The 26,819-nt window shown below is 45.1% G+C and overlaps 1 protein-coding gene across 4 annotated transcripts in view; it reads left to right on the forward strand.

Moving 5' to 3' along the window:
- LOC124044114 (rho GTPase-activating protein 20-like) overlaps window positions 1-26,819 on the forward strand; it is a 62,597-nt gene that overhangs the window by 21,515 nt on the left and 14,263 nt on the right. For 2 of the 4 annotated variants that reach the window (XM_046363576.1, XM_046363574.1), the window contains exons 2-12: window positions 2,154-2,239; window positions 8,252-8,422; window positions 15,446-15,595; window positions 16,186-16,227; window positions 16,377-16,461; window positions 16,571-16,648; window positions 16,764-16,830; window positions 17,094-17,291; window positions 20,666-21,021; window positions 22,490-22,599; window positions 22,770-22,959. In XM_046363576.1, the coding sequence (XP_046219532.1) occupies window positions 2,154-2,239; window positions 8,252-8,422; window positions 15,446-15,595; window positions 16,186-16,227; window positions 16,377-16,461; window positions 16,571-16,648; window positions 16,764-16,830; window positions 17,094-17,291; window positions 20,666-21,021; window positions 22,490-22,599; window positions 22,770-22,959 (1,533 nt within the window). The remainder of the gene's footprint in view (window positions 1-2,153; window positions 2,240-8,251; window positions 8,423-15,445; window positions 15,596-16,185; window positions 16,228-16,376; window positions 16,462-16,570; window positions 16,649-16,763; window positions 16,831-17,093; window positions 17,292-20,665; window positions 21,022-22,489; window positions 22,600-22,769; window positions 22,960-26,819) is intronic. The other 2 variants (XM_046363577.1, XM_046363575.1) reach the window with 2 other exon arrangements.

The following is a 26,819-nucleotide window of genomic DNA, read 5'->3' on the forward strand; positions in this document are numbered from 1 at the left end:
CCTGACCAAGCTACTTTGAGAGTTAAACCTTGTTCCATAGTGATTAGGTTTACGATATGAAATGATGTGGTGAGAAATCATAGGATAAAACAGAGAATTTGCAGACTTCAATGGCACGTTGAAAAGAGGTTGTTAAGCCAACCTTATTGTACAAAACATTAAGAACACCTATTTCCATGACAATACTGACCAGGTGAATCAAGATGAAAGCCATGATGCCTTATTTATATCACTTGTTAAATCCACTTCAATGAAGGTGAGGAGACAGTTTAAAGAAATATTTTTAAGCCTTGAGACAATTGAGACATGGATTGTGTATGTGTGCCATTCACAGGGTGAATGAACAAGACAAAAGATTTAAGTGCCTTTGAACGGGATATGGTATTAGGTGCCAGGCGCACCGGTTTCTGTCAAGAACTGCAACGCTACTGGGTTTTTCACACTCAACAGTTTCCCGTGTGTATCAGGAATGGTCCACCACCTAAAGGACATCTAGCCAACTTGAAACAACTGTGGGAAGCCTTGGAGTCAACATGGGCCAGCGTCCCTGTGGAATGCTTTCGATTCCTTGGAGAGTCCATGCTCCAACGAACTGAGGCTGTTCTCAGGGCAAAAGTGGGTGCAACTCAATATTAGGAAGGAGTAAAAATAGTCTGTCCTTGGTTGCAACACTCACTACCGAGTTCCAAACTGCCTCTGGAAGCAACGTCAGCACAAGAACTGTTCGTCGGGAGCTAAGATCTAGTCTAAGATCACCATGCGCAATGCCAACTGTCAGCTGGAGTGATGTAAAGCTCACCGCCATTGTACCCTGGATCAGTGGAAAAACGTTCTCTGGAGTGATGAATCATGCATCACCATCTGGCAGTCCAATGGACGAATCTGGGTTTGGCGGATGCCAGGAGAACGCTACCTTCCCCTAATATGTAGTGCCAACTGTACCTTTTTGTGGAGAAGGAATAATGATCTGGGTCCCCTTAGTTCCAGTGAAGGGAAATCTTAACTCTACAGCATTCAACTACATTCTAGACGATTCGTTGCTTCCAACCTTGTGGCAAAAGTTTGGGGAAGGTCCTTTCTTGTTTCAGCATGACAATGCCCAGTGCAAAAAGCGAGGTACATAGAAATGGTTTGTCGAGATCGGCGTGGAAGAACTTGTCAGGCCTGCACAGAGCCCTGACCTCAACCCCATTGAACATGTTTGGGATGAATTCGAACACTGACTGCGAGCCAGGCCTAATCACCCAACGTCATTGCTCGACCTCACTAATGCTCCTGTGGCTAAATGGAAGCAAGTCCCCGGAGCAATGTTCCAACATTTAGCGGAAAGCCTTCCCAGAAGAGTGGAGGCTGTTTTAGCAACAAATGGGGGGCCAACTCCATATTAATGCCCATGATTTTGGAATGAGATGTTCAATGGGAAGGTGTCCACATACTTTTGTAGTGTACTGTATGTTAACCAAGACACTGGCAGAGACTGCTTCACAATTCACATGTTTTTTTTTCACACACATTTTTGTGGTGGCCTACTCAATACCTGATTTTGTGAGAGAGATTATGATTTATCTAGAAACATCAACAGTACAGAGAGAGATGGCAAACATTGTGCAACAAACCACAATCCTACTTCTTTCTTTCTTTTTTTTCTTTCTTTCTTTCTTTCTTTCTTTCTTTCTTTCTTTCTTTCTTTCTTTCTTTCTTTCTTTCTTTCTTTCTTTCTTTCTTTCTTTCCCCACCCCTTCTTATCCCCCACTAGACAGAGATGTGGTTTATGACTAGCGGGGTGTGTTCCGGTATGACCTCTGTAAGTATGGCTACAGTAAATTAGGGCAAGGGGGATACCTAGTCAGTTGTACAACTGAATGCCTTCAACTGAATGCCTTCAACTGAAATGTGTCTTCTGCATTTAACCCAACCCCTCTGAAACAGAGAGGTGCGGGGGGCTGTCTTAATCAACATCCATGTCTTCGGCGCCCAGGGAACAGTGGGTTAACTGCCTTGCTCAGGGCAGGGCAGAACTTACAGTGGACTATATGAATAATGACTCACTAACTATTTGAAATATAGCCTATTCTGGACTCACTAACTATGTGAACTCTAGCCTATTCTGGAGTGAACACAGTATTCTCTCCCTCCCTCTTTTCTCTCCGTAGCAGATGAAGACCCTGGCCCACCGACGACAGTCTGCCCCCTCCCTGGTCATCAGCAAAGCTCTTACCAAATCACGAAGCATGTCCAGGTACAGTAACAGCTTGTCAGATACCTCTATTCAACTAACCGCTACCTATCACTACGTGTAGTCTCTATAGACAGTGCCCATACATAGGGTCAGGAGTCAGACCAAATGGTTAGGAACAAAACCACTGTTCCAGATTCAGCTATATTGTTTGCTCTCAACTTTTGACTTAGAAAGGGAAAGTAGGTCTGGTATCCACTCTAGGGGATTTATTCTCTTTCTAGGGCATAGTGATATCATTTCCATCTTTCAGCACTGGCCTGACTTATGAGAAAGCACATTCCCTGCAGGCCAATGCAGAGGGAGAATTGCCTCTTTTTCACTATCCATCATTGTTAGTTCTGACAAGGGGATTCTAAAGTACAGCCATCAAAAGGTTTTTTAATATCTTTAGATTGAGGTGTGTGTGCTCACGTTTTTAATGTCTTTAGATTGAGGTGTGTGTGCTCACGTTTTTAATGTCTTTAGATTGAGGTGTCTGTGCTCACGTGTTTTTAATGTCTTTAGTTTGAGGTGTGTGTGCTCACGTGTTTTTAATGTCTTTAGATTGAGGTGTCTGTGCTCACATGTTTTTAATGTCTTTAGATTGAGGTGTGTGTGCTCACGTGTTTTTAATGTCTTTAGATTGAGGTGTGTGCGCGCACGTGTTTATGTGTGTTCTAGTGCTGACTGCTTACCCAGTGATTTTAGGCTGAGTTGGAGCATATTAAGTGTGAAACTGGACCACTAAGGAGTGTTGAGCTGAACACTTTTGACACTTTAATGGGTCATTGCCCTCGTGGATGGAGGTACTGTGTGTCTGCCATAGAGTGTGTGTGTGTGTGTGTGTGTGTGTGTGTGTGTGTGTGTGTGTGTGTGTGTGTGTGTGTGTGTGTGTGTGTGTGTGTGTGTGTGTGTGTGTGTGTGTGTGTGTGTGTGTGTGTGTGTGTGTGTGTGTGTGTGTGTGTGCCTAGAGTTGCTGTTTGTCCTTTCGCTCTTTCCTTTCGCTTAGGTCCTTATGTCACCCCCTCCCCCCGTCACCTCATCTAAAAGTCTCCTCATCCTGCTCCAGCTTTATGACTCCAGGGCTAAAGTCAGTCCCCACTGAGGAACAATATAATACAGGACACACTTCCACAGAGCACCCCGGCCTGCAGCAGTGAAATAGATATGGGAGGAGGGGGATACTAGAAATTAAACATAGTTTTAACAATATTCAAGACCCTGATTTCCATGGCCACCAGGCACCATGTGTCATGCAGGAGATTTCCTGTTATGGAGAGTTTTATAACATAGAGCTTCACTTCTCTTATTATTTCTAATAGCCTGGAGCCCTCTCTACTACCTTCTACCACTGGCGTTATATGACAGTTACTGTATATACGGTACATTGACTATGGTCATTGTCCACACTAGAACTTATGTAGGTACAGAACATGGCTTCTTGTCCTTCCCTACGCTACAACATCACTCTCAACAACCATACCACTCTACAGCACTCCTTCTACCCTATTTATGAAAGACAAAGTGTGTTGGCATTGCTTTCCAAGAACCATGAAGTGAGTTTTGGAAAGAACACACTGGTGGTATTGTTATAAGACCCCCATCTCTCCTGCTACAGGGGTCCACCCCATCTCCCCTGCTACATTGGTCCACTCCATTTCCCCTGCTACAGGGGTCCACTCCATCTCCCCTGCTACATTGGTCCACTCCATTTCCCCTGCTACAGGGGTCCACTCCATCTCGTCTGATACAGGGGTCCACTCCATCTCGTCTGAAACAGGGGTCCACTGCATCTTCCCAGCTACAGGGGTCCACTCCATCTCCCCTGCTACAGGGGTCCACTCCATCTCCCCTGCTACAGGGGTCCACTCCATCTCCCCTGCTACAGGGGTCCACTCCATCTCCCTACTACAGGGGTCCACTCCATCTCCCCTGCTACAGGGGTCCACTCCATCTCCCTGCTACAGGGGTCCACTCCATCTCCCCTGCTACAGGGGTCCACTCCATCTCCCTGCTACAGGGGCCCACTCCATCTCATCTGCTACAGGGGTCCACTGCATCTCGCCAGCTACAGGGGCCCACTCCATCTCCCCTGCTACAGGGGTCCACTCCATCTCCCCTGCTACAGGGGTCCACTCTTTCTCCCCTGCTACAGGGGTCCACTCCTTCTCCCCTGCTACAGGGGTCCACTCCATCTCCCCTGCTACAGGGGTCCACTCCATCTCCCCTGCTACAGGGGTCCACTCCATCTCATCTGCTACAGGGGTCCACTCCATCTCGCCAGCTTCAGGGGTCCACTCCATCTCCCATACTTCAGGGGTCCACTCCATCTCCCATACTTCAGGGGTCCACTCCATCTCCCATACTTCAGGGGTCCACTCCATCTCCCATACTTCAGGGGTCCACTCCATCTCCCATACTTCAGGGGTCCACTCCATCTCCCATACTTCAGGGGTCCACTCCATCTCACTGGATACACTGGATGACTCATGCTAGATAAGGGAACAGATTGTGAATAGAAGAGGTGTGCAGGGGTGTGTGTGAGTGTGTATATTTGAGAAAGCTTGGGTGGATGGGAAAAGAGATAAAGTGAGTGTAGTCCTCTTGGTCAGCTAAAGTTTGTATTATAAATCCAATTGTCAGTTGTGTCATCTTCATTCAAGACGTAACCATGGTATATTGGCAGCAGTGTATTGGTGCAGTGTGCACTTTGGCTTAGGTCTCTCACCATGGTTGACAAGATGGCTAACATACACACACGCATGTATACACACACACTGCACCGTTAATCACGGCACTTCACAGAGTGTCAGTGGTGTTGGTCTGGACAGTGTTGGTCTGGAGGATAACTCAAGCTAATGCTAACCCTTTTTACACACACACACACACACGCACGCACGCACGCACGCACGCACGCACGCACGCACACACACACACACACACACACACACACACACACACACACACACACACACGATAAACACGCAAAACACACACACACCTCTAGGTCCAAACACACTGTTTGACAAACCCGGTCAAAGTTCAAAAGTTACATACAGTAAGCCAATGAGATTTACAAAAAGTTATCCCCCCCTGTTTCTAACCAAGGGGTCTTGTTAAACCACAATTGATTTACTTTTCCCTCGGATTGTCATCATAAACTGCTAAACCTTTTGTGCACCTCTGAGAAGTCAAGTGCACTACTTAGGTCTAGACAGGTGCAGACAAATTGATGATAAATTAGCCTCGACAATAAATTAGCTCAAATTCTTAGGAGAGCTGTTGGCCATTCATTGTTGGAGTGTATATGGTAGAGAAAACAAAAGGACAGTGTCCTATAAGGATGTGTAATGTGTCTGTCTGGGGGATACAGAGCAGGAGGGTCACAGGGCTTAGAGAACATACGTAGTGTGGAGATGAGGTAGGGTTTGTGTGTGTGTGTGTGGCATCTGAGGGACAGCTGTTTATCCAGCTGCTGTCCTCTAGGGGTTCTCTTCTTACAGATGTTCTCGTCCACACTGGGGGGGGGTTACAACACACACATCTGGACCAGGTTGACCTCATCTCCTGGCTGCAGCCCCCGGTAACCTTGACACTCCCCACCTCCTTGTGTGTGTGTGTCAGAGAGAGTGAAAGAGGGAGGGAGGGAGGGAGGGAGAGAGAGGGAGAGAGGGAGGGAGGGAGGGTACATCAAGGAAAGCCAGTGTGACCATGATCAGGATAAGAGGGCGGTGATATTCGTTAGGCGTTCTGATTGGCTAGTCAGCCTGAAATAGTGATGACTGGCTCATCAATATTGACCATTCTCTCCCTAAAGGCATGCTGGGTTGTGCTGTGTTGTCACTAGTTACCATAACCACAAAGTCAAAATTGTCTCTGTCATAAAAATGTATGAAAACAAACATTTGCTTTATGGTCTTCATTTAAGGTTAGGGTTAGGCATACGATTACTAGGTTAGGTTTAAAATCAGATTTTAAGAAGAACAATTGTAGAAATAGGCGGGGTTGAGCCATTATTAAGATCCTATAAGGATGTGTAATGTGTCTGTCTGGGGGATAGGGAGCAGGAGGGTCACAGGGCTTAGAGAACATACGTAGTGTGGAGATGAGGTAGGGTTCGTGTGTGTGTGTGGCATCTGAGGGACAGCTGCTGTCCTCTGGGGGTCTCTTCTTACAGATGTTCTCATCCAGACGGGGGGTGGTGGTACAACACACACATCTGGACCAGGGTGACCTCATCTCCTGGCTGCAGCCTCCGGTAACCTTGATACACCCCACCTCCTTGTGTGTTTGAGAGAGAGAGAGAGAGAGAGAGAGAGAGAGAGAGAGAGAGAGAGAGAGAGAGAGAGAGAGAGAGAGAGAGAGAGAGAGAGAGAGAGAGAGAGAGAGAGAGAGAGAGAGAGAGAGAGAGAGAGAGAGAGAGAGAGAGAGAGAGAGAGAGAGAGAGAGAGAGAGAGAGAGAGAGAGAGAGAGAGAGAGACAGAGAGACAGAGAGAGAGAGAGAGAGAGAGACAGAGAGACAGACAGAGAGACAGAGAGACAGAGAGACAGAGACAGAGAGAGAGTCTAGGTACCAAGGAAAGCCAATGTGACTATAATCAGGATAAGAGGGTGGCATTCTGATTGGCTACTAGGTCTGATATAGTGATGGCTGGCTCATCAATATTCATAATTCTCTCCCTAAAGGTATGCTGGGACATTAGTATGCTGTGTTGTGCTGTTGTCTCACAGGGTTGGGCTTAGAGGCCTTACCCCACACGAGCCCCCCGAGAATAAACAACCTCTTTCTGAAAAGTCAACATCTCGCTCCACAGGACTGTTCCCCAACAAAAATGGCTGTGTATGTGGTGTGTATGCAAATGACCTCTGTGTCCAATTTATCAACATTATATGACACACAATGGTGTTGTTAGCCAATCATCCATCAGCTTCAATGGAACAGGAGCTCAGCTGCCAATAAACCAGTCAGGGGAAGGGATGTGGGTTGAATATGGAAGTTTGGTGTCTGTATAGAAGGAGAGAGAGATATTATGTGAATCTGTTCTGTGTGTGTGTGGACTCTATGACTTAGGCACTTCCTTGATATATTATGTATTAAGAAAAGTGGTTAGAGAAGGAAGGTGTGATATGATTTTATAATCACCCTGAGAGTCGTTGAAGCTTGTTCTAAGTGGTCTTTTGTTATGGTGTTAGTTGGGGTTATATTTCAGACTTTTTAGGGGTCCAGGGGTATGAACCTCTCCCAATTGTCCCTCCTACAAATTCCACCCTAGTTTTGAATCATGGTTTCGGCCTTTAATACTCATCCAGAAGCAATGAATCAATAGGAAACTGAAGACCTTAGTCTGTGATCCTCTTTCACTCACTCTTTTTGGAATAGGAAGAGTTTTAAAAACATAGAAAGACCAAGGCACGTCGGAGTCACTCTGTCTTTCATTAGGTAATTACAATACATAACTGATTAATTACACAAGTCAATGACAAAAGAGATCTGTAAAATGAGTGTGCAGGGATATTTGATGCCAAGCTTTTGGTTCTTCCCAGTGTTAGGAAGAAACTGTTTGAAGGGAGTTCTCTGGGGTTGGTGGTTAGGAATATCTGTGTGTGCACCCGTGTGTTACAGGGCCATTATCTCTCGAATGTGAGCTGAGAATCCGATCTTACTGCCTGCTGTAAACAGGAAAGGACAGAGCCCTGCAACTATTTCCGTTGTTCCTGGAAAAAGGCCAACTTGTTCCATCTGCTGTACTTGCCCATGGCAGATATTGACATCATTCAGAAAGACGTATCTTTCCCTAGAACCTGATACAGAGGTTATATCTCTGTGCTTCTGTGTGTCTTTGCATGTGTAATTGTATGACCACAGGATTCATCCATAAACTCAACCCAGGGGACCCACACCTCCTCTCATTCTGACCCCAAACAGTTATCCTCCTGACCCATTGGCCCATTGGGAGCCAACGTGAAATGACCCCTCTACTGTCTGATGACCTGGTTATTCTAACAGTGTGTGATGTGTGTGTGTGTTGACAGGGAGAACTGCCTGTCCCCAAGCAGCCCAGAGAAGTGTCCCCTGGTGCAGGCGTTCCTCTCTCCATGGAGGGTGTTCCTGGCCCACGCCCACACCCAGCTGCAGACCGGTTTACAGATACAGGAGAGACACCTCTTCCTCTTCACTGACACACTCCTTATCGCCAAGGCCAAGTGAGTCTCTCTCTGTGTCTGTGTGTGTGTGTGTGTCTGTGTGTGAGTGAGTGAGTGAGTGAGTGAGTGTGTGAGTGAGTGTGTGAGTGAGTGTGTGAGTGAGTGAGTGTGTGAGTGAGTGAGTGTGTGAGTGAGTGAGTGTGTGAGTGAGTGAGTGAGTGAGTGAGTGAGTGAGAGACAGGGGGGCGCTAAAAACAGCATTCCATCTCTTTTCCCTCCAGCAAGTCTAAAAACACCCGTTCCAGGTCTGTGAGACATATCCCATCTTTCCTCTACTCCATAGCTCCTATCCAGCCTATAATTACCTCTCAGCCAATCAAATCCATCTGATCCATCCCACCGAGGGGCTCCCCACCCACAACACAACCTTCAGGCAACGATCAGGGTGTTGAACCAATGTTGCTGAGATGTGTCAGCAGAACTGGGCCTCTCTCTCCAACCTATATTCAACATCACGTGCCCCTGGGTGGAGCTGACCCATACAGTGGAGACAGCTATAATTACATTATGGGTGAAAAATAGTAGGCTAGGAAGTTAGGAAGGAGTACGTGTGTGTATCGGAGTTGTGCACGTGTGCACAGACAGAGACATGTGTACAGTATATAGGTTTATTTATGTGTTTATGTGTCTTGTGGCAGAACAGGGGGTTTACACAAATCAGACACGGACTCGTGTTATACCTTAGTTTCACGTTTTTTAAAATTTAAACCAATAAAGAAAAGGCCCAGTTCGAGACCTGACACATCCAGCAGAGGGAGCCACTGCCCCGTAAACTCCATCTGTCACCAGGCCTCGTCTGCACCAGCATTGGTACCTGGAAATCGGGCCTCACGAGAACCGAACGGGAGCACAGGGCTTCCTTCAAGCACCTGAAGCCGCTTTGGCCTCATCTGACCACTTCATTGTTTTCGGGAGGCAGGCCCTGGTCAGATCGGTAAGGGTAGAGGTTATAGCCGCAAAGTTGGGGATAAACCCGCTATAGTATCCCGCCAGCCCCAGGAAGGACTTGACCTGTGTCTTGGTGCGGGGAACGGGCTAGTCACAAACCGCCTGGACCTTCCTCTCCCTACATCCAATCAAATACCAAAGGTACTCCACCTTGTACCGTTTATCCAGGCTGGGTGAGGACGTGGTGTTGAATGAAGGTCGTTCGTTCCGGCTTCTCGGAAAACATGTTGGTGTTCCGATCGATGATGTCACGTTCGTCGTAACGAGGAGAAAAAGGCGCAGCATGATAAGAATACATTCTTATTTATTTAGACGAAGAACACTAAACAAACTAGCTAAACAACAAAACAACCGTGAAGCTATAAGACACGAGTGCTGACAGGCAACTATACATAGACAATAACCCACAAAACCAAAATGGAAAATGGCAACCTAAATAGGATCCCCAATCAGAGACAACGATAAACAGCTGCCTCTGATTGGGAACCATTTCAGACCACCATAGACCTACATTTACCTAGACAAACCGAAACCCCATAGATATACAAAAAACCATAGACAAGACAAAAACACACATACCACCCTCGTCACACCCTGACCTAACCAAAAATAATAAAGAAAACAAAGATAACTAAGGTCAAGGCGTGACAGATGAGCTCCTGGATCGCTTGCTTCTGGGCCAGTTTGAGGTCCTCATTGCTCAGGACCAGTTGATATCCCGGGTTTTGTCCACAACACTGCCAAGGCTGTCCTTACGTGCCATCTCTTCAATTGATTCACATGGTAAATCAGTAGGGGTTTCTGTCTCCCCGGCTGCCGTACACAGTCATTTATGGGTCCCAGCTTCTCTTTCACCTCGTATCGCCAGTGCCGTATTGTCCGGAGCTTACTTTCTGTGGTGGGGATTATAATGAGCACCATGTCACCCACATGGAACTCTCAGGGCTGGGTACCCCGGCTTGGGCGCACTGGGCCTTCTCCATATGTTCCCTTACCAATGGCCATATGGCTGTTATCCACTCCCTCATAGTCTATACATGTTCCACCACACTGCGTAAGGAGGTTGGCTGGGCTTCCCACACCTCCTTGCCAAGATATAGTAGGCTGCATGGTCTCCTCCCATAGAGGATTTCAAAGGGGGAAAACTCAGTGGAGAATGGGGCACTTCTCGGATCGAGAACATTAGGTGGGGTAGTAGCTGGTCCCAGTTCTTCCTGTCCCGCTCAATGACCTTCCGCAACATTTGTTTAACCGCTTGATGAGCCCATCCGTCTCCGGATGAAAGACGGAGTTCCGGATCTGCTTTATCCATAAGAGAGCACACAAATCTTTCATTAGTCGGGACATGAACTCGGTACCTTGATCTTGTTCGGGATGCCCACCCGCCTTAGGGGAATGGCCTCGGGATATCGGGTCGCATAATCTACTACCACCAGGATGAACAGGTGTCCTCAAGCCATTTTTTCCAGGGGCCCACTACGTCCATGGCGATGTGTTCAAATGGCACTCCGATGATCGGAAGGGGAACCAGTGGGTTCCGGAAGTGTGCTTTTGGGGTGGTGATTTGACACTCCAGGCAGCTGCAGCAATAGTCTTCCACGGCCCACCTCATCCCTGGCTATCGTTCAGGCAAATGAGAAATAAGTGCACTCAGGATATTCGGAAGGCCAAAGTTAGTTACTTTAAGGAGCAGTTCCTTCCCTGTGGGTCTAACCCCAAGAAGTTCTGGAAAACAGTTAAAGACCTGGAGAATAAACCCTCCTCCTCACAGCTGCCCATGTTCCTTAATGTTGATGATGTGGTTGTTACTGAAAGAAGCACATAGCTCAGCTCTGTAATCACCACTTCAAAAGTCAGGATTTCTATTTGACTCAGCCATGCCTCCCTGTCCGTCCAACATTTCCTCATCTCTCACTCCTTCTAATGCGACTATCTCCGATGCTTCTCCCTCTTTTCCCCCTGCCTCTCTACAAAGTTTCTCCCTGCAGGCAGTCACTGAGTCAGAGGTAATAAACAAGCTATGTAAACTTGACCCCAAAACTAGACCCTTTCTACTTTAAGGTTGCTGCTCCTATCATCGCTAAGCCTATCTCCAACCTTTTTAACCTGTCTCACCTGTCTGGGGAGGTTTCCATTGCTTGTAAGGCAGCCACAGTTCATCCTTTATTTAAAGGGGGAGATCAAACTGATCTTAACTGTTTTAGGCCTATTTCTATTTTGCCTTGTTTATCAAAAGTGTTGGAAAACCTGTCAATAATCATCTGACTGGCTTTCTTGATGTCTATAGTATTTGCTCTGGTATGCAATCTGGTTTCAGCTCAGGTTATGGATGTGTCACTGCAACCTTAAAAGTCCTCAATGATATCACCATTGCCCTTGATTCTAAGCAAGACGGTGTTGCTATTTTTATGTACTTGGCCAAAGCTTTTGATACACTAGACCATTCCATTCTTGTGGAAGTACTGGTGTCTCTGAGGTGTCTTTGGCCTGGTTTGCTAACTACCTCTCTCAAAGAGTTCAGTGTATAAAGTCAGAAAATCTGCTGTCTCAGCCACTGCCTGTCACCAAGGGAGTACCCCAAGGATCAAACCTAGGCCCCACGCTCTTCTCAATTTACATCAACAACATAGCTCAGGTAGTAGGAAGCTCTCTCATCCATTTATATGCTGATGATACAGTCTTATTCTCAGCTGGCCCCTCCCCGGATGTTGTGTTAACCTCTTAGGCCGACCCACACCGCATTCGGTCGCGTAATCATAGCCTCAAGCTCATTACCATAACGCAACGTTAGCGATTTCTAAAAATCGCAAATGAAATGAAATAAATATGCCTGTTCTCAAGCTTATCCTTTTCTTAACAATCCTGTCGTCTCAGATTTTCAAAATATGCTTTAGAACCAGAGAAAATCAATAATTTGTGTAAGAGTGGTGATAGCTAGCTTAGCATTTAGCATTAGCATTTAGCATGCAACATATTCACAAAAACCAGCAAAGGGATCAAATAAAATAATTTACCTTTGAAGAACTTCAGATGTTTCAATGAGGAGACTCTCAGTTACATAGCAGATGTCCAGTTTTTCCTGAAAGATGCTTGTGTAGGACACAACGTTCCGTTTTGTTACTATGCATTTGGCTACCGAAACTAACCGAAAATTCAGTCACCTACACGTCGAACTTTTTTCCGAATTAACTCCATAATATCGACTGAAACATGGAAAACGTTGTTTGAATCAATCCTCAAGGTGTTTTGTCATATATCTCTTCATTGAAATGCCATTCCTGGAAGCCTGCATTGTTCTCAGATTCGGATGGAAAAATACTGGTAGGTGACTTTTGCGCACCAATTTCCACACAGACACCGTGCGGGACCCCTGGTAAATGTAGTCTCTTATGGTCAATCTTCCAATGATATGCCTACAAATACGTCACAATGCTGCAGACACCTTGGGGAAACGATAGAAAGTGTCCGTTCATTCCTGTCGCATTCACAGCCATATAAGGCGATCGTGGAAAACGTGCCATCAGAAATCCTGTTGATTTCCTGGTCGCTCAAACATCTTGGTTTTGCCTGTAGCTTTTGTTCTAAGGCACTCACAGTGAAAATCTTTGCAGTTCTGGAAACGTCAGAGTGTCTTCTTTCCAAAACTATCAATTCCAAGCATAGTCGAGCATCTTTTCGTGACACAATATTGCGCTAAAAACGGGCACGTCTTTTTATCCAAAAATGAAATACTGCCCCTAGAGTCTTAAGGGGTTAAATGCTCTCTTAGTGTCCAACAAACTTTCTCTACCCATATCCTTGTTCTGAACACCACCAAAACAAAGGTCATGTGGTTTGGTAAGAAGAATGCCCCTCTTCCCACAGGTGTTATTACTACCTCTGAGGGTTTAGGCTTATTCTGTACAGCACTTTGAGATATCAGCTGATGTACGAAGGGCTATATAAATACATTTGATTTGATTTGATTTTGATTTGATACAAGTACTTGGGAGTATGGCTAGACGGTGCACTGTCCTTCTCTCAGCACATATCAAAGCTGCAGGCTAAAGTTGAATCTAGACTTGGTTTCCTCTATCTTAATCGCTCCTCTTTCACCCCAGCTGCCAAACTAACCCTGATTCAGATGACCATCCTACCCATGCTAGATTACAGAGACATAATTTATAGATCGGCAGGTAAGGGTGCTTTCGAGCGGTTAGATGTTCTTTACCATTCGGCCATCAGATTTGTCACCAATGCCCCTTATAGGACACATCACTGCACTCTATACTCCTCTGTAAACTGGTCATTTCTGTATACCCGTCACAAGATCCACTGGTTGATGCTTATTTATAAATCCCTCTTAGGCCTCACTTCCCCTATCTGAGATATCTACTGCAACCCTCATCCTCCACATACAACACCCGTTCTGCCAGTCACATTCTGTTAAAGGTCGCCAAAGTACACACACATCCCTGGGTCGCTCCTCTTTTCAGTTCGCTGTAGCTAGCGACTGGAACGAGCTGCAACAAACACTCAAACTGGACAGTTTTATCCTAATCTCTTCATTCAAAGACTCAATCATGGACACTCTTACTGACAGTTGTGGCTGCTTTGTGTGATGTATTGTTGTCTCTACCTTCTTGCCCTTTGTGCTGTTGTCTGTGCCCAATAATATTTGTACCATGTTTTGTGCTGCTACCTTTTTGTGTTGCTACCATGTTGTGTTGTCATGTGTTGCTGCCTTGCTATGTTGTTGTCTTAGGTTTCTCTTTCTGTAGTGTTGTGTTGTCTCTCTTGTCATGATGTGTGTTTTGTCCTATATTCATATTGGATTTTTTAATTTTTTTTTATCCCAGGCCCACGTCTCCGCAGGAGGCCTTTTTTCCTTTTGGTAAGCTGTCATTGTAAATAAGAATTTGTTCTTAACTGACTTGCCAACTTAAATAAAGGTTAAATAAATACATTTCAAATCCTGGCCAGTGGAACCGTGCGGTGATCCATTCCCAGGTTTTCTCCATTCCCAGGTTTTCTCCATTCCCAGGTTTTCTCCATTCCCAGGTAGGCCCCAAACAAATAAGTGTGGACCAGCTGAAGAACAGTTCCGACGTACTGGCGGGTCAGCAACAACACTTTTTGAAGTTTTCCCTGTTCGTGCAACACCTGATACAACAGCTGGCCATCCACCACTATCACCTGGGCCGCGGCGGCTTTCAAGTTTGGATCCTCCCACTGGGTGGTCCCAAACTGTACCCTCAGGGGTCTCAGGGCAGGTATCTCTGCGGGTCCCTCGAAATTGAGGAGGGGGGCATGGGTTCCTCCTCCGGTTGTTCACCAGGTGAGGTTGGTTCCGGCGCCCCCTCGGATCCCCGACTCCAGGTCCGAAGACCCGGGGCTGGCAACCACTTGCTTCGGGGTCACACAGGTGGCAGTCCGACGGTGCTCTCGTCGGTCGCCGGCTTGTACTCTTTTTCCAAGCTCGTGCCTCCACAGTTCCGTGAACAGAGGACAATCTCGTCCCACAAGGAGGGGTACGGCACCTACCACAATCTGGCAGCTCCCTTGTGGCATCACAATGGTGGCCTGCCCGGTCGAATACCGCTTGGTGTTGCTGTGGACACAGGAGACAGACATCTCCACACCATGGTTGGTAGGATGGGCCAGCAGGCGCGCTTGTACGAGCGTTACCACACTCCAGGAATTGAACAGAGCGTGGGTGTCGTGACCGTTGACTTTCCCCGGGACCATGGGTGCTGGTGGTTTCGCTGTGGGTCCAACAGGATGTGACGTGGTTTACTGCATGGCTCGTCCCGTCTCCGGGGCACGCTGATGGCTACAACTCCTCTCGACCCTGGCAATTCGAGAGTGGAAAGCTGTCATCAAGTTTGGGTTACTACATGATTCCATAAGTGTTATTTCATAGTTTTGATGTCTTCACCATTGTTCAACAATGTAGAAAAAATATATATAATGTAGGAATGTTGAGAATTCGACCATGGATATTAATTAATGTACCGTATGTGCTCAGAAATATGTGATTCAGTGTGTGTGTGCTAGTATATTAAACTGTTTGTGACCCTCTTGTGTTTCCCGCAGGTCGTCCACACACTTCAAGCTGAAGGCTCAGGTGCGTATGTGTGAGATGTGGACAGCAGGCTGTATGGAGGATGTGTGTGAAGGCACCACCAGTCCAGAAAGGAGCTTCGTCATGGGCTGGCCCACTTTCAACTGTGTCGCCACATTCAGGTACACGCACACACACACGCACGCACGCACGCACGCACGCACGCACGCACGCACACACACACACACACACACACACACACACACACACACACACACACACACACACACACACACACACACACACACACACACACACACACACACACACACACACACACACACACACACACACACACACACACACACACACCTATGTATGAAAACAGACTGGTTAGTGTATTATTACTGTATACTCTGTACTTATAGTGAGAAAGTCCCTTTAATAAATCCTAATTGAGTATGCACAGCACAGTACAGGACTTGTTGTACTGTGTCTCAGAACAAGTAACAACCACTAGAACAGTAAATTCTTAACCCTCCACCACACCACAACCTGGGTCATATTCCTAATCGTAATCCCCCCTTACTCTGACCACAGAGAGCCAGGGATTTCAAAATATCCCACACACACACACTATATACCTTGACACCAGGAATTCATAGGAACTATGCACTTTTAGAGGGACACATTATGTAAGAGAAGATGAGAAAAATAAGATGGTTATCCGACTTCATTTCCCCTTCTTATTTTTGGTCTCCTCTGTCTGCAGTTCTGTGGAGCACAAGGAGAAGTGGCTTTCTCTCATCAAAAGGTAACTAAAATTGACGGGAGACGATATTTTTCATAACTTACTCTGACAGTAATATTCTATGGCTTGACTTCAGTATAGAATAGACTAGAAGTATGGCTTGTGTGAAATAAAGTGTTATTTTCTAATTCTGACTTCCTTCATTCCTCCAGTCGAATAAATGAAGAGAAAGAGAAGGATGACCCCAAGACCATTCCTTTGAAAATATTTGCAAAGGACATTGGGAATTGTGCTTATGTAAGTTTACGAATGCGGTGGTGCAGGTCTGTGTGTGTGTGTGGGGGTTCTTTCATGGTTGTGTGTGTGCTTGTGTTAATTTATTTAATGTTTTTGTGCTTTTCCCCAGGCTAAGACTCTAGCTGTCAGTAATTCCGACAGCACCACTGATGTAATCCGAATGGCACTACAGCTGTTTGGCATTTCGGTAAGTGTGTGCGCTTGTTTCTGAGTGTGTGTGCTTGTGTGTGTGACTGGGTATGTTTTGGAAGTGTGTTCTTTGGTGCCATTCTTCCTCTCTCTCTCTCTCTCTCTCTCTCTAGGGCTGTGTGAAAGACCACCAGTTGTGGATGAGCTCCTATAAGGATGACTCCCCCTATCCTCTGATTGGTGAGTTTACCTCCATTACCCAACCCTACTCAGCCCTTTTACACCCAGCATACACCTTAATCAGTGGTCAGGGGCAACTTCTACCTACTCCTACTCTTTACTCCGCGGTCAAAAGTTGCTCTGCTTTGGTATTCTTCCTCCCGTTAATGACGAGGTAGGTAAAAGACTAGCTGAATACTGTAAACCTGGTCTGGTCACATCTCAGGACAGACTCACGTCCCCTGACGTCTAACCTCCTTACCCTCTCCTCTCTAACCCTTCAGGGCACGAGTTTCCCTTCAGTATCAAGATGAGTCACATTCGTAATGTGGGAGCAGGAGGAGATGGAGGGAAGGATGCGATTCCTCCTCTGGAGGAGGACCAGGGGACGATGCTGCTGGACCAGTGTCTCCCTCCAGACACCCAGTGCCAGTTCATCCTCAAGCCCAGCCGGGTGGACCTCAGACAGGCTCCGCTCATAGGTATGAGACCCCTTACCGACAGTGAACGGATTAACAGAAAAAAAGGGTTACATTTCCTTCAAAAATGTGTTGCATCCCTTTTTTGCACTTGTTTACTTCATACCTCCTTCTTTTCCCTCATACGTCTTTCTCTCTGAAAGTACAGAATGAGAGAGAGAGAGAGAGAGAGAGAGAGAGAGAGAGAGAGAGAGAGAGAGAGAGAGAGAGAGAGAGAGAGAGAGAGAGAGAGAGTGTGTGAGAATGTGTTCCAGGATGCTCATTGAGGACGCTCCACTGAATCACCCACAAGACCCTCAGATTCCTCTCTATCCCCGTCAAGTTCTTACATAAGCCTCCATTTAACCACACCGTCCAATATTAGCTACACCAGCCTAATTATTTCCATCTAACAAGTGTTTTACAAACATGGCGAAGGGTGTCACTGACACCAAATATTTTTACCCATCCATCCAGAAAATGAAAGGTTTTTATTGGCTAGGAGAGAAATATGGCATCTGTTTTGCAACAAACCCAAATGGATCCATTAAAATCCATAAAAGGATCAAAACATTGCCCATACAACCAGCCCTCTCGCTCTTTCTCTCCCCCTCGTTCCCTCTCTTTTAAATATTCCCCCTCTCCAAGATTTCTCACACTGGTATATAGTAATGCGTGATTTACAACTTTATAAATATTTAACGATGCTTGGGCTCGTTTAAGAATGTTGGAGCGGCTCTATAACAATGTTGTTTTGATTTGGATTCAAAAATGTAACTGAGAGTAAAGCTGGAGTGTTAAAGTCAGATTTGAACGTGCAGGGTCCTGGGCAGCTAGGGGTGTTGTGCCGCTAATGTGGAAGGGCCTTTTATTGTCCACCCCCCACCCTTATAAACACAGTATAAACTGTGCCTCACACACATTTAATGTTTTTATCCAGAAAGTCCAAGTAGACAGACAAACAGTTACCCACACGCGCAACGTAACTCAAATAAACACACAGACAGAGAGCTCATAGAACACTTTTTTGGTTACTATATGATTCCGTATGTGTTATTTCAGCATTTTGATGACTTCAATATTACTCTGCAACGTAGAAAATAGTAACAATAAAGAAAAACCCTTCAATGAGTAGGTGTGTCCAAACTTTTGACTGGTACTGTACATAGACACGCACGGTATGTAACATACAGTGGCAAGAAGAAGTATGTGAACCCTTTGGAAATACATGGATTTCTGCATAAACTGGTCATAAACTTTTGATCTGACCTTTATCTAGGTCACAACATTAGACAAACACAGTCTGCTTAAACTAGTAACACACAAACAATTATACATTTTCATGTATTTATTGAACACACTGTGTAAACATTCACAGTGCAGGGTGGGAAAAGTATGTGAACCCTTGGATTTAATAACTGGTTGACCCTTCTTTGGCAGCAATAACCTCAACCAAACGTTTTCTGTAGTTGCGGATCAGACCTGCAAGGTCAGGAGAAGTTCCTCTTTACAAAACTGTTTCAGTTCAGCAATATTCTTGGGATGTCTGGTGTGAACTGTTCTCTTGAGGTCTTGCCACAGCATCTCAATCGGGTTGAGGTCAGGACTCTGACTGGGCCACTACAGAAGGTATATTTTCTTCTGTTGAAGCCATTCTGTTGTTGATTTACTTCTGTGTTTTAGGCCGTTGTCCTGTTGCATCACCCAACTTCTGTTGAGTTTCAATTGGTGGAGAGATAACCTAACATTCTCCTGCAAAATGTCTTGATAAACTTGGGAATTCATTTCTGTCGAAGATAGAAACCTGTCCAGGCCCAGAGGCAGCTAAGCCGCCCCAAACCATGATGCTCCGTCCACTATAGTTTACAGTTGGGATGAGGTTTTGATGTTGGTGTGCTATGCCTTTTTTTCTACATTGTTCCTTCTAAACAACTCAACTGGAGTTGTTTTTTTAATTGTTTTTTTTAAACCTTTATTTAACTAGGCAAGTCTAGGCCTAGGAACAGTGGGTTAACTGCCTGTTCAGGGGCAGAACAACAGATTTGTACCTTGTCAGCTCGGGGATTTGAATTTGCAACCTTCCGGTTACTAGTCCAACGCTCTAACCACTAGGCTACCCTGCCACCCCGAGTTTCATCTGTCCACATAATATTTTGCCAGTAGTACTGTGGAACATCCAGGTGCACTTTTGCAAACTTCAGATGTGCAGCAATGCTTTTTTTGGACAGCAGGGGCTTCTTCGTGGTGTCCTCCCATGAACACCATTTTTGTTTAGTGTTTTACGTATCGTAGACTCGTCAACAGTGATGTTAGCATGTTCCAGAGAAGTCTTTAGCTGACACTCTAGGATTCTTCTTAACCTCATTGAGCATTCTGCATTCTGCGCTGTGCTCGTGCAGTCATCTTTGCAGGACTGTCACTCCTAGGGATAGTAGCAACAGTGCTGAACTTTCTCAATTTATAGACAATTTGTCTTACCATGGACAGATGAACATCAAGGCTTTTAGAGATACCTGTGTAACCCTTTCCAGCTTTATACAAGTATTCTGAGGTCTTCTGAGATCTCTTTCGTTTGAGGCATGGATCACATCAGGCAATGCTCCTTGTGAAGAGCAAACTGAAATGTTGTGACTGTTTTTTATAGGGCAAGGCAGCTGTAACCAATTTTTCCAATCTCGTCTCATTGATTGGACTCCATGTTAGCTGAGTCCTGACTCCAATCCTGACTCCAATTCATTAGCCTAGGGGTTCACATACTTTGTCCGACCTACACCGTGAATATTTAAGTTATGTATTCAATATAGACAAGAAAAATACAATAATTTTTGTGTTATTAGTTTAAGCACACAAAGTTTGTCTATTGTTGTGACTTAGATGAAAATCAGATCAAGTTTGATGACCAATTTATGCAGAAATCGAAATAATTCCAAAGGGTTCACAATACTTATTTCATACTTTTTTACATTTTTTATTTCCTTTGGAAATAATTCCAAAGGACTCACAGCTACTTAACATGATATACCAAGTCTCAGAAATATGGTTTCACTAAGCACACACAAACACGTTTTCTTTCTCAGTCTCTCTCTAGCTCTCTCTCTCTCCAGACAGACTGCTCCATCTCCACCCCATTAGACTCAAACTCCTCTCTAGTCACGTCTCTTTCTGAATCAATGCCTGCTTCTCTCTCTCTCTCTCTCTCACACACACACACTACCATTCTCACTCTTTTTCCCTTCCTATGCTCTCTCCAAACACCATTAAGTCTTCATCTCTCTCCCCATCTCTCTCCCTCTCGTTGTGTTTTATTGAGCAGTAGGCCCTACTTCATAATAGAATAATGTCTTTAATGTTGGACTAAACCCCCCCCCCCCTCTCCCTCTCTCTCTCTCTCTCTATAGAGCCAGGTCAGAAGTCTGTTAAGAGGAAGAGGTTGTTGATAAACTGGGCCTTCTGGAGGGGGTCCAGTAGCCAACTGGACGGTGTCCCCCTGTCCCCCACCTCCCTGTCCCCCACCCCGGGACGCCTGTTCGGACGGTCTCTCAGTTCCGTCTGCCGCCCTGACCACACCCTGCCCAAACCTGTCATGGACATGCTGGTGTTTCTGTACCAGGAGGGTCCCTACACCAGGGGTATATTCCGTCGCTCTGCAGGGGCCAAAGCCTGCAGAGAGCTGAGAGACAGACTGGACAATGGGACAGAGGACACACACACACTCACACACGAGTCTGTGTTCGTCACCGCCGCAGTCTTCAAGGTAGGACAGAATGCAAGCAAGCACACACACACACACCAGGGTCCTTTTGTATTAATCAGAGTTTAAAGGGTTTAGCCAGGCTTGTCAGATCAGATAAAATGGGACATGAGAGAGAGGAGGTTTGAAGGATCTGTTTCATCCTGCTTCAACACATTAGAATAATTCACAGCACAGAGCTAACACAGCTGTAGACACACATATTCACCGCCATATCCTGTGTGTGTGTGTGTGTGTGTGTGTGTGTGTGTGTGTGTGTGTGTGTGTGTGTGTGTGTGTGTGTGTGTGTGTGTGTGTGTGTGTGTGTGTGTGTGTGTGTGTGTGTGTGTGTGTGTGTGTGTGTGTGTGTGTGTGTGTGTGTGTGTGTGTGTGTGTGTGTGTGTGTGTGCGAAATCATATAAAGTCTTAGACAGAAAGTAGTGAAGTGATTGGAGTGGAAGACAAAGCTTAGGTAGAAAAACACACTCAATTCAAAGCACATGTTGGGAGGCTTTACTGGAAACCTGTAGCTGTATTTGATCAGACAGAACAGGACACACACACACACACACAGAGAACACATGCTGCTGTTCAGTTAGGCATATTACTTTATTACTATACCCAATCCTAGCCAACAAACTGAAAACAACTGAGCTGACAAACAAACAATGTTGAGTGTAAAAGGATAGATTGCTTCAGTAAAACACACCTGGTTGTGCCATCTTTCAACTACTCTAAAATATTACTGCATAATAGTTGAGTTGCACAGATTCTTTCATAGCATTCTGTTCTACTTTATGTGCCATATTTTCAGGATTCATATAATCTCTACAGAAAAGAAGCATACAGTTGAAGTCGGAAGTTTACATACACCTTAGGCCAATACATTTAAACTCAGTTCTTCACAATTCCTTACATTTAATCCAAGTAAAAATGACCTGTCTTAGGTCAGTTAGGGTCACCACTTTATTTTAAGAATGTGAAATGTCCGAATAATAGTAGAGAGAATTATTTATTTCTTTCATCACATTCCCAGTGGGTCAGAAGTTTACATACACTCAAATAGTATTTGAATGGCATTGCCTTTACATTGTTTAACTTGGGTCAAACATTTCGGGTAGCCTTCCACAAGCTTACCACAATAAGCTTGGTGAATTTTGGCCCATTCCTCCTGACAGAGCTGGTATAACTGAGACAGGTTTGTAAGCCTCCTTGCTCACACACACTTTTTCAGTTCTACCCACAAATTTTCTATAGGATTGAGGTCAGGGCTTTGTGATGGCCACTCCAATACCTTGACTTTGTTGTCCTTAAGCCATTTTGCCACAACTTTGGAAGTATGCTTGAGGTCATTGTCCATTTGGAAGACCCATTTGCGACCAAGCTATAACTTCCTGACTGATGTCTTGAGATGTTGCTTCAATATATTCACATAAGTTTTTAAGGGGTGTTCTAACCTAAATTGTGTCCCTGTGGTTGTGTCCCCCAACAGGACTTCCTGCGGAATGTTCCAGGCAGTCTGCTTTGTGTGGATCTGTATGAGCAGTGGGTTGGAGTGATGGAGAGAGAGGAGGAAGAGGAGAAATGGCTAGCCATCCATAGGTACTGACACTCCCCGTAACGCACCTTCACAAACACATAGGAAAAACAAAGATCACCCTCATCATTCTCTGCCCACTATTTAAATCTTTGTCTGACACATCCAGTCTTACCAGATGTGGTCAATGTTGTGTTTTCATCACTGATTCTTTTGTCGTCGTGCCCCACCTCAGGTTAGTCCATCTTCTGCCCAGTGAAAACCTCTTGCTTCTCAGACACGTGGTTGCCGTGCTCCACTGTATCCAAGGAAATGCAGAAGACAACCAGATGAATGCCTTCAATCTGTCTGTGTGCATCGCTCCCAGCATGCTGTGGACACCAGCCCCCTGTAGCCCACGGGGAGAGGGAGAGGCCACCAAGAAGGTGAGAATGGACCCAAACCTCAAACTTTTTTGTAGATTTCCCTCTCTGCTAACAAATCTTTTCATTTATTTAATATACTTTCATGTCTTATCAATCACATAATTCTACCACACAGTTTATGTGTGTTACTACATCATACTCTTGCCTATATTAAGTATTAATGTCAATGGGACATTTGGGTGAGAGTGAGTTGCTCACGTGTACTTCCAGCTACATTTCCAGTTAAGAACAAGGGCCCCATACATATGTCCATACATACAGACATAAATACATACATACATACATTACACCTCTGCTGTTTTCAACCAAGATCTCAGCGATCACTGCCTCATTGCCTGCATCCGTAATGGGTCAGCGGTCGAACGACCTCCACTCATCACTGTCAAACAATCCCTGAAACACTTCAGCTAGCAGGCCTTTCTAATCGACCTGCCCGGGTATCCTGGAAGGATATTGACCTGTTTTTTTTAAATGCCTTCCTCACCATCTTAAATAAGCATGCCCCATTTAAGAAATTTAGAACCAGGAACAGATATAGCCCTTGGTTCTCTCCAGACCTGACTGCCCTTAACCAACACAAAAACATCATGTGGCGTTCTGCATTAGCATCGAACAGCCCCCGTGTTGTGCAACTTTCAGGGAAGTTAGAAACCAATATACACAGGCAGTTAGAAAAGCCAAGGCTAGCTTTTTCAAGCAGAAATTTGCTTCTTGCAACACAAACTCAAAAAAGTTATGGGTCACTGTAAAGTCCATGGAGAATAAGAGCACCTCCTCCCAGCTGCCCACTGCTCTCAGGCTAGGAAACACTGTTACAACCGACAAATCCACTAGAATTGAGAATTTCAATAAGCATTTCTCTACGGCTGGTGAAGCTTTCCAGCTGGCTACCCCTAACCCGGTCAACTGCCCGGCACCCTCCACAGCAGCCCGCCCAAGCCCCCACCATTTTTCCTTCACCCATATCCAGATAGCTGATGTTCTGAAAGAGCTGCAAAATCTGGACCCCTACAAATCAGCCGGGCTAGACAATCTGGACCCTCTCTTTCTTAACCTGTTGCGTCGAGCAATCCCGTATCCGGGAGCGTAATTATAGCCTCAAGCTCATTACCATAACGCAACGTTAACTATTCATGAAAATCGCAAATGAAATGAAATAAATATATTGGCTCACAAGCTTAGCCTTTGTTAACAACACTGTCATATCAGATTTTCAAAGTATGCTTTTCAACCATAGCTACACAAGCATTTGTGTAAGAGTATTGATAGCTAGCATAGCATTAAGCCTAGCATTCAGCAGGCAACATTCAGCTGGAGATTGCGCAATAATTGCAACGGAGGACACCAAGCAGGGCACCTGGTAAATGTAGTCTCTTATGGTCAATCTTCCAATGATATGCCTACAAATATGTCACAATGCTTCAGACACCTTGGGGAAACGACAGAGAGTGTAGGCTCATTCCTTGCGCATTCACAGCCATATAAGGAGACATTGGAACAAAGCTCATTCAAAATCTGGGGCATTTCCTGTTTGAAATTTCATCTTGGTTTCGCCTGTAGCATCAGTTCTGTGGCACTCACAGATAATATCTTTGCAGATTTGGAAACGTCAGAGTGTTTTCTTTCCAAAGCTGTCAATTATATGCATAGTCAAGCATCTTTTCATGACAAAATATCTTGTTTAAAACGGGAACGTTTTTTTATTCAAAAATTAAAAGAGCGCCCCCTATATCGAAGAAGTTAAATGATCTGCCGAAATTGTTGCAACCCCTATTACTAGCCTGTTCAACCTCTCTTTCGTATCATCTGAGATTCCCAAAGATTGGAAAGCTGCCGCGGTCATCCCCCTCTTCAAAGGGGGGGACACTCTTGACCCAAACTGCTAAAGACCTATATCTATCCTATCCTGCATCTATAAGGTCTTCGAAAGCCAAGTTAACAAACAGATTACTGACCATTTTGAATCACATCGTACCTTCTCCGCTATGCAATCTGGTTTCCGAGCTCAGCCACGCTCAAGGTCCTTAACGATATCATAACCGCCATTGATAAGAGACATTCATTCATCGACCTGTTCAAGGCGTTTGACTCTGTTAATCACCACATTCTTATTGGCAGACTCAACAGCCTTGGTTTCTCAAATGATTGCCTCGCCTGGTTCACCAACTACTTCTCTGATAGAGCTCAGTGTGACAAATTCAAGGGCCTGTTGTCCGGACCTCTGGCAGTCTCTATGGGGGTGCCTACAGGGTTCAATTCTCGGGCCGACTCTCCTTCTAGAATCACATTAATCATCTCCAATCAAAAATTACATCTAGAATCGGCTTCCTATTTCGCAACAAATCTTCCTTCACTCATGCTGCCAAACATACCCTTGTAAGACTGACCATCCTACCGATCCTTGACTTTGGCGAAGTCATCTATAAAATAGCCTCCAACACTCTACTCAGCAAACTGGATGTAGTCTATCCTACCATCCGTTTTGTCACCAAAGCCCCATATACTACCCACCACTGCGACCTGTACGCTCTCGTTGGCTGGCCTTCGCTTCATACTCGTTGCCAAACCCACTGGCTCCAGGTCATCTACAAGACCCTGCTAGGTAAAGTCCCCCCTTATCTCAGCTCGCTGGTCACCATAGCAACACCCACCTGTAGCACGCGCTCCAGCAGGTTTATCTCTCTGTTCACCCCCAAAACCAATTCCTGGCCGCCTCTCCTTCCAGTTCTCTGCTGCCAATGACTGGAATGAACTACAAAAATCTCTGAAACTGGAAACACTTATCTCCCTCACTAGCTTTAAGCACCAGCTGTCAGAGCAGCTCACAGATTTCTGCACCTGTACATAGCCCATCTATAATTTAGCCCAAACAATGACCTCTTCCCCTACTGTATTTATTTATTTATTTATTTTGCTCCTTTGCACCGAATATTTCTATTTCTACTTTTCACATTTTTCAACTGCAAATCTACCATTCCAGTGTTTTACTTGTTATATTGTATTTACTTCGCCACCAAGGCCTTTTTTGCCTTTACCTCCCTTATCTCACCTCATTTGCTCACATTGTATATTGACTTATTTTCTATTGTATTATTGACTGTTTGTTTTACTCCATGTGTAACTCTGTGTTGTTGTATGTGTCGAACTGCTTTGCTTTATCTTAGCTAGGTCTCAATTGTTGATGAGAACTTGTTCTCAACTTGCCTACCTGGTTACATAAAGGTGAAAAAAAACAGAAAACACATTACCGTTCAAAAGTTTGGGGTCACTTAGAAATGTCTATGTTTTTGAAAGAAAAGCACATTTTCTGTCCATTAAAACAACATCAAATTGATCAGAAATACAGTGTAGACATTGTTAATGTTGTAAATGACTATTGTAGCTGGAAACAGCTGATTTTTTAAATGGAATTTCTACATAGGCGTACAGAGGCCCATTATCAGCAACCATCACTCCTGTGTTCCAATGGCATCTTGTGCTAGCTAATCCAAGTTTATCGTTTTAAAAGGCTAATTGATCATTAGAAAACTTTTGCAATTATGTTAGCACAGCTGAAAACTGTTATTCTGATTAAAGAATCAAGAAACTGTCCTTCTTTAGATTAGTTGAGTATCTGGAGCTTTAGCATTTGTGGGTTCGATTACAGGCTCAAAATGGCCAGAAACAATTAACTTTTTTCTAAAACTCGTCAATCTATTCCTGATCTGAGAAATTAATGCTATTCCATGCGAGAAATTGCCAAGAAACTGAAAAGCTCGTACAACGCTGTGTACTACTCTCTTCACAGAACAGAAAGAGGAGTGGGAGGCCCCGTGCACAACTGAGCAAGAGGACAAGTACATTAGAGTGTCTAGTTTGAG

The sequence above is a fragment of the Oncorhynchus gorbuscha genome, linkage group LG09 (genome assembly GCF_021184085.1).
Source record: "Oncorhynchus gorbuscha isolate QuinsamMale2020 ecotype Even-year linkage group LG09, OgorEven_v1.0, whole genome shotgun sequence".
NCBI lineage: Eukaryota > Metazoa > Chordata > Actinopteri > Salmoniformes > Salmonidae > Oncorhynchus > Oncorhynchus gorbuscha.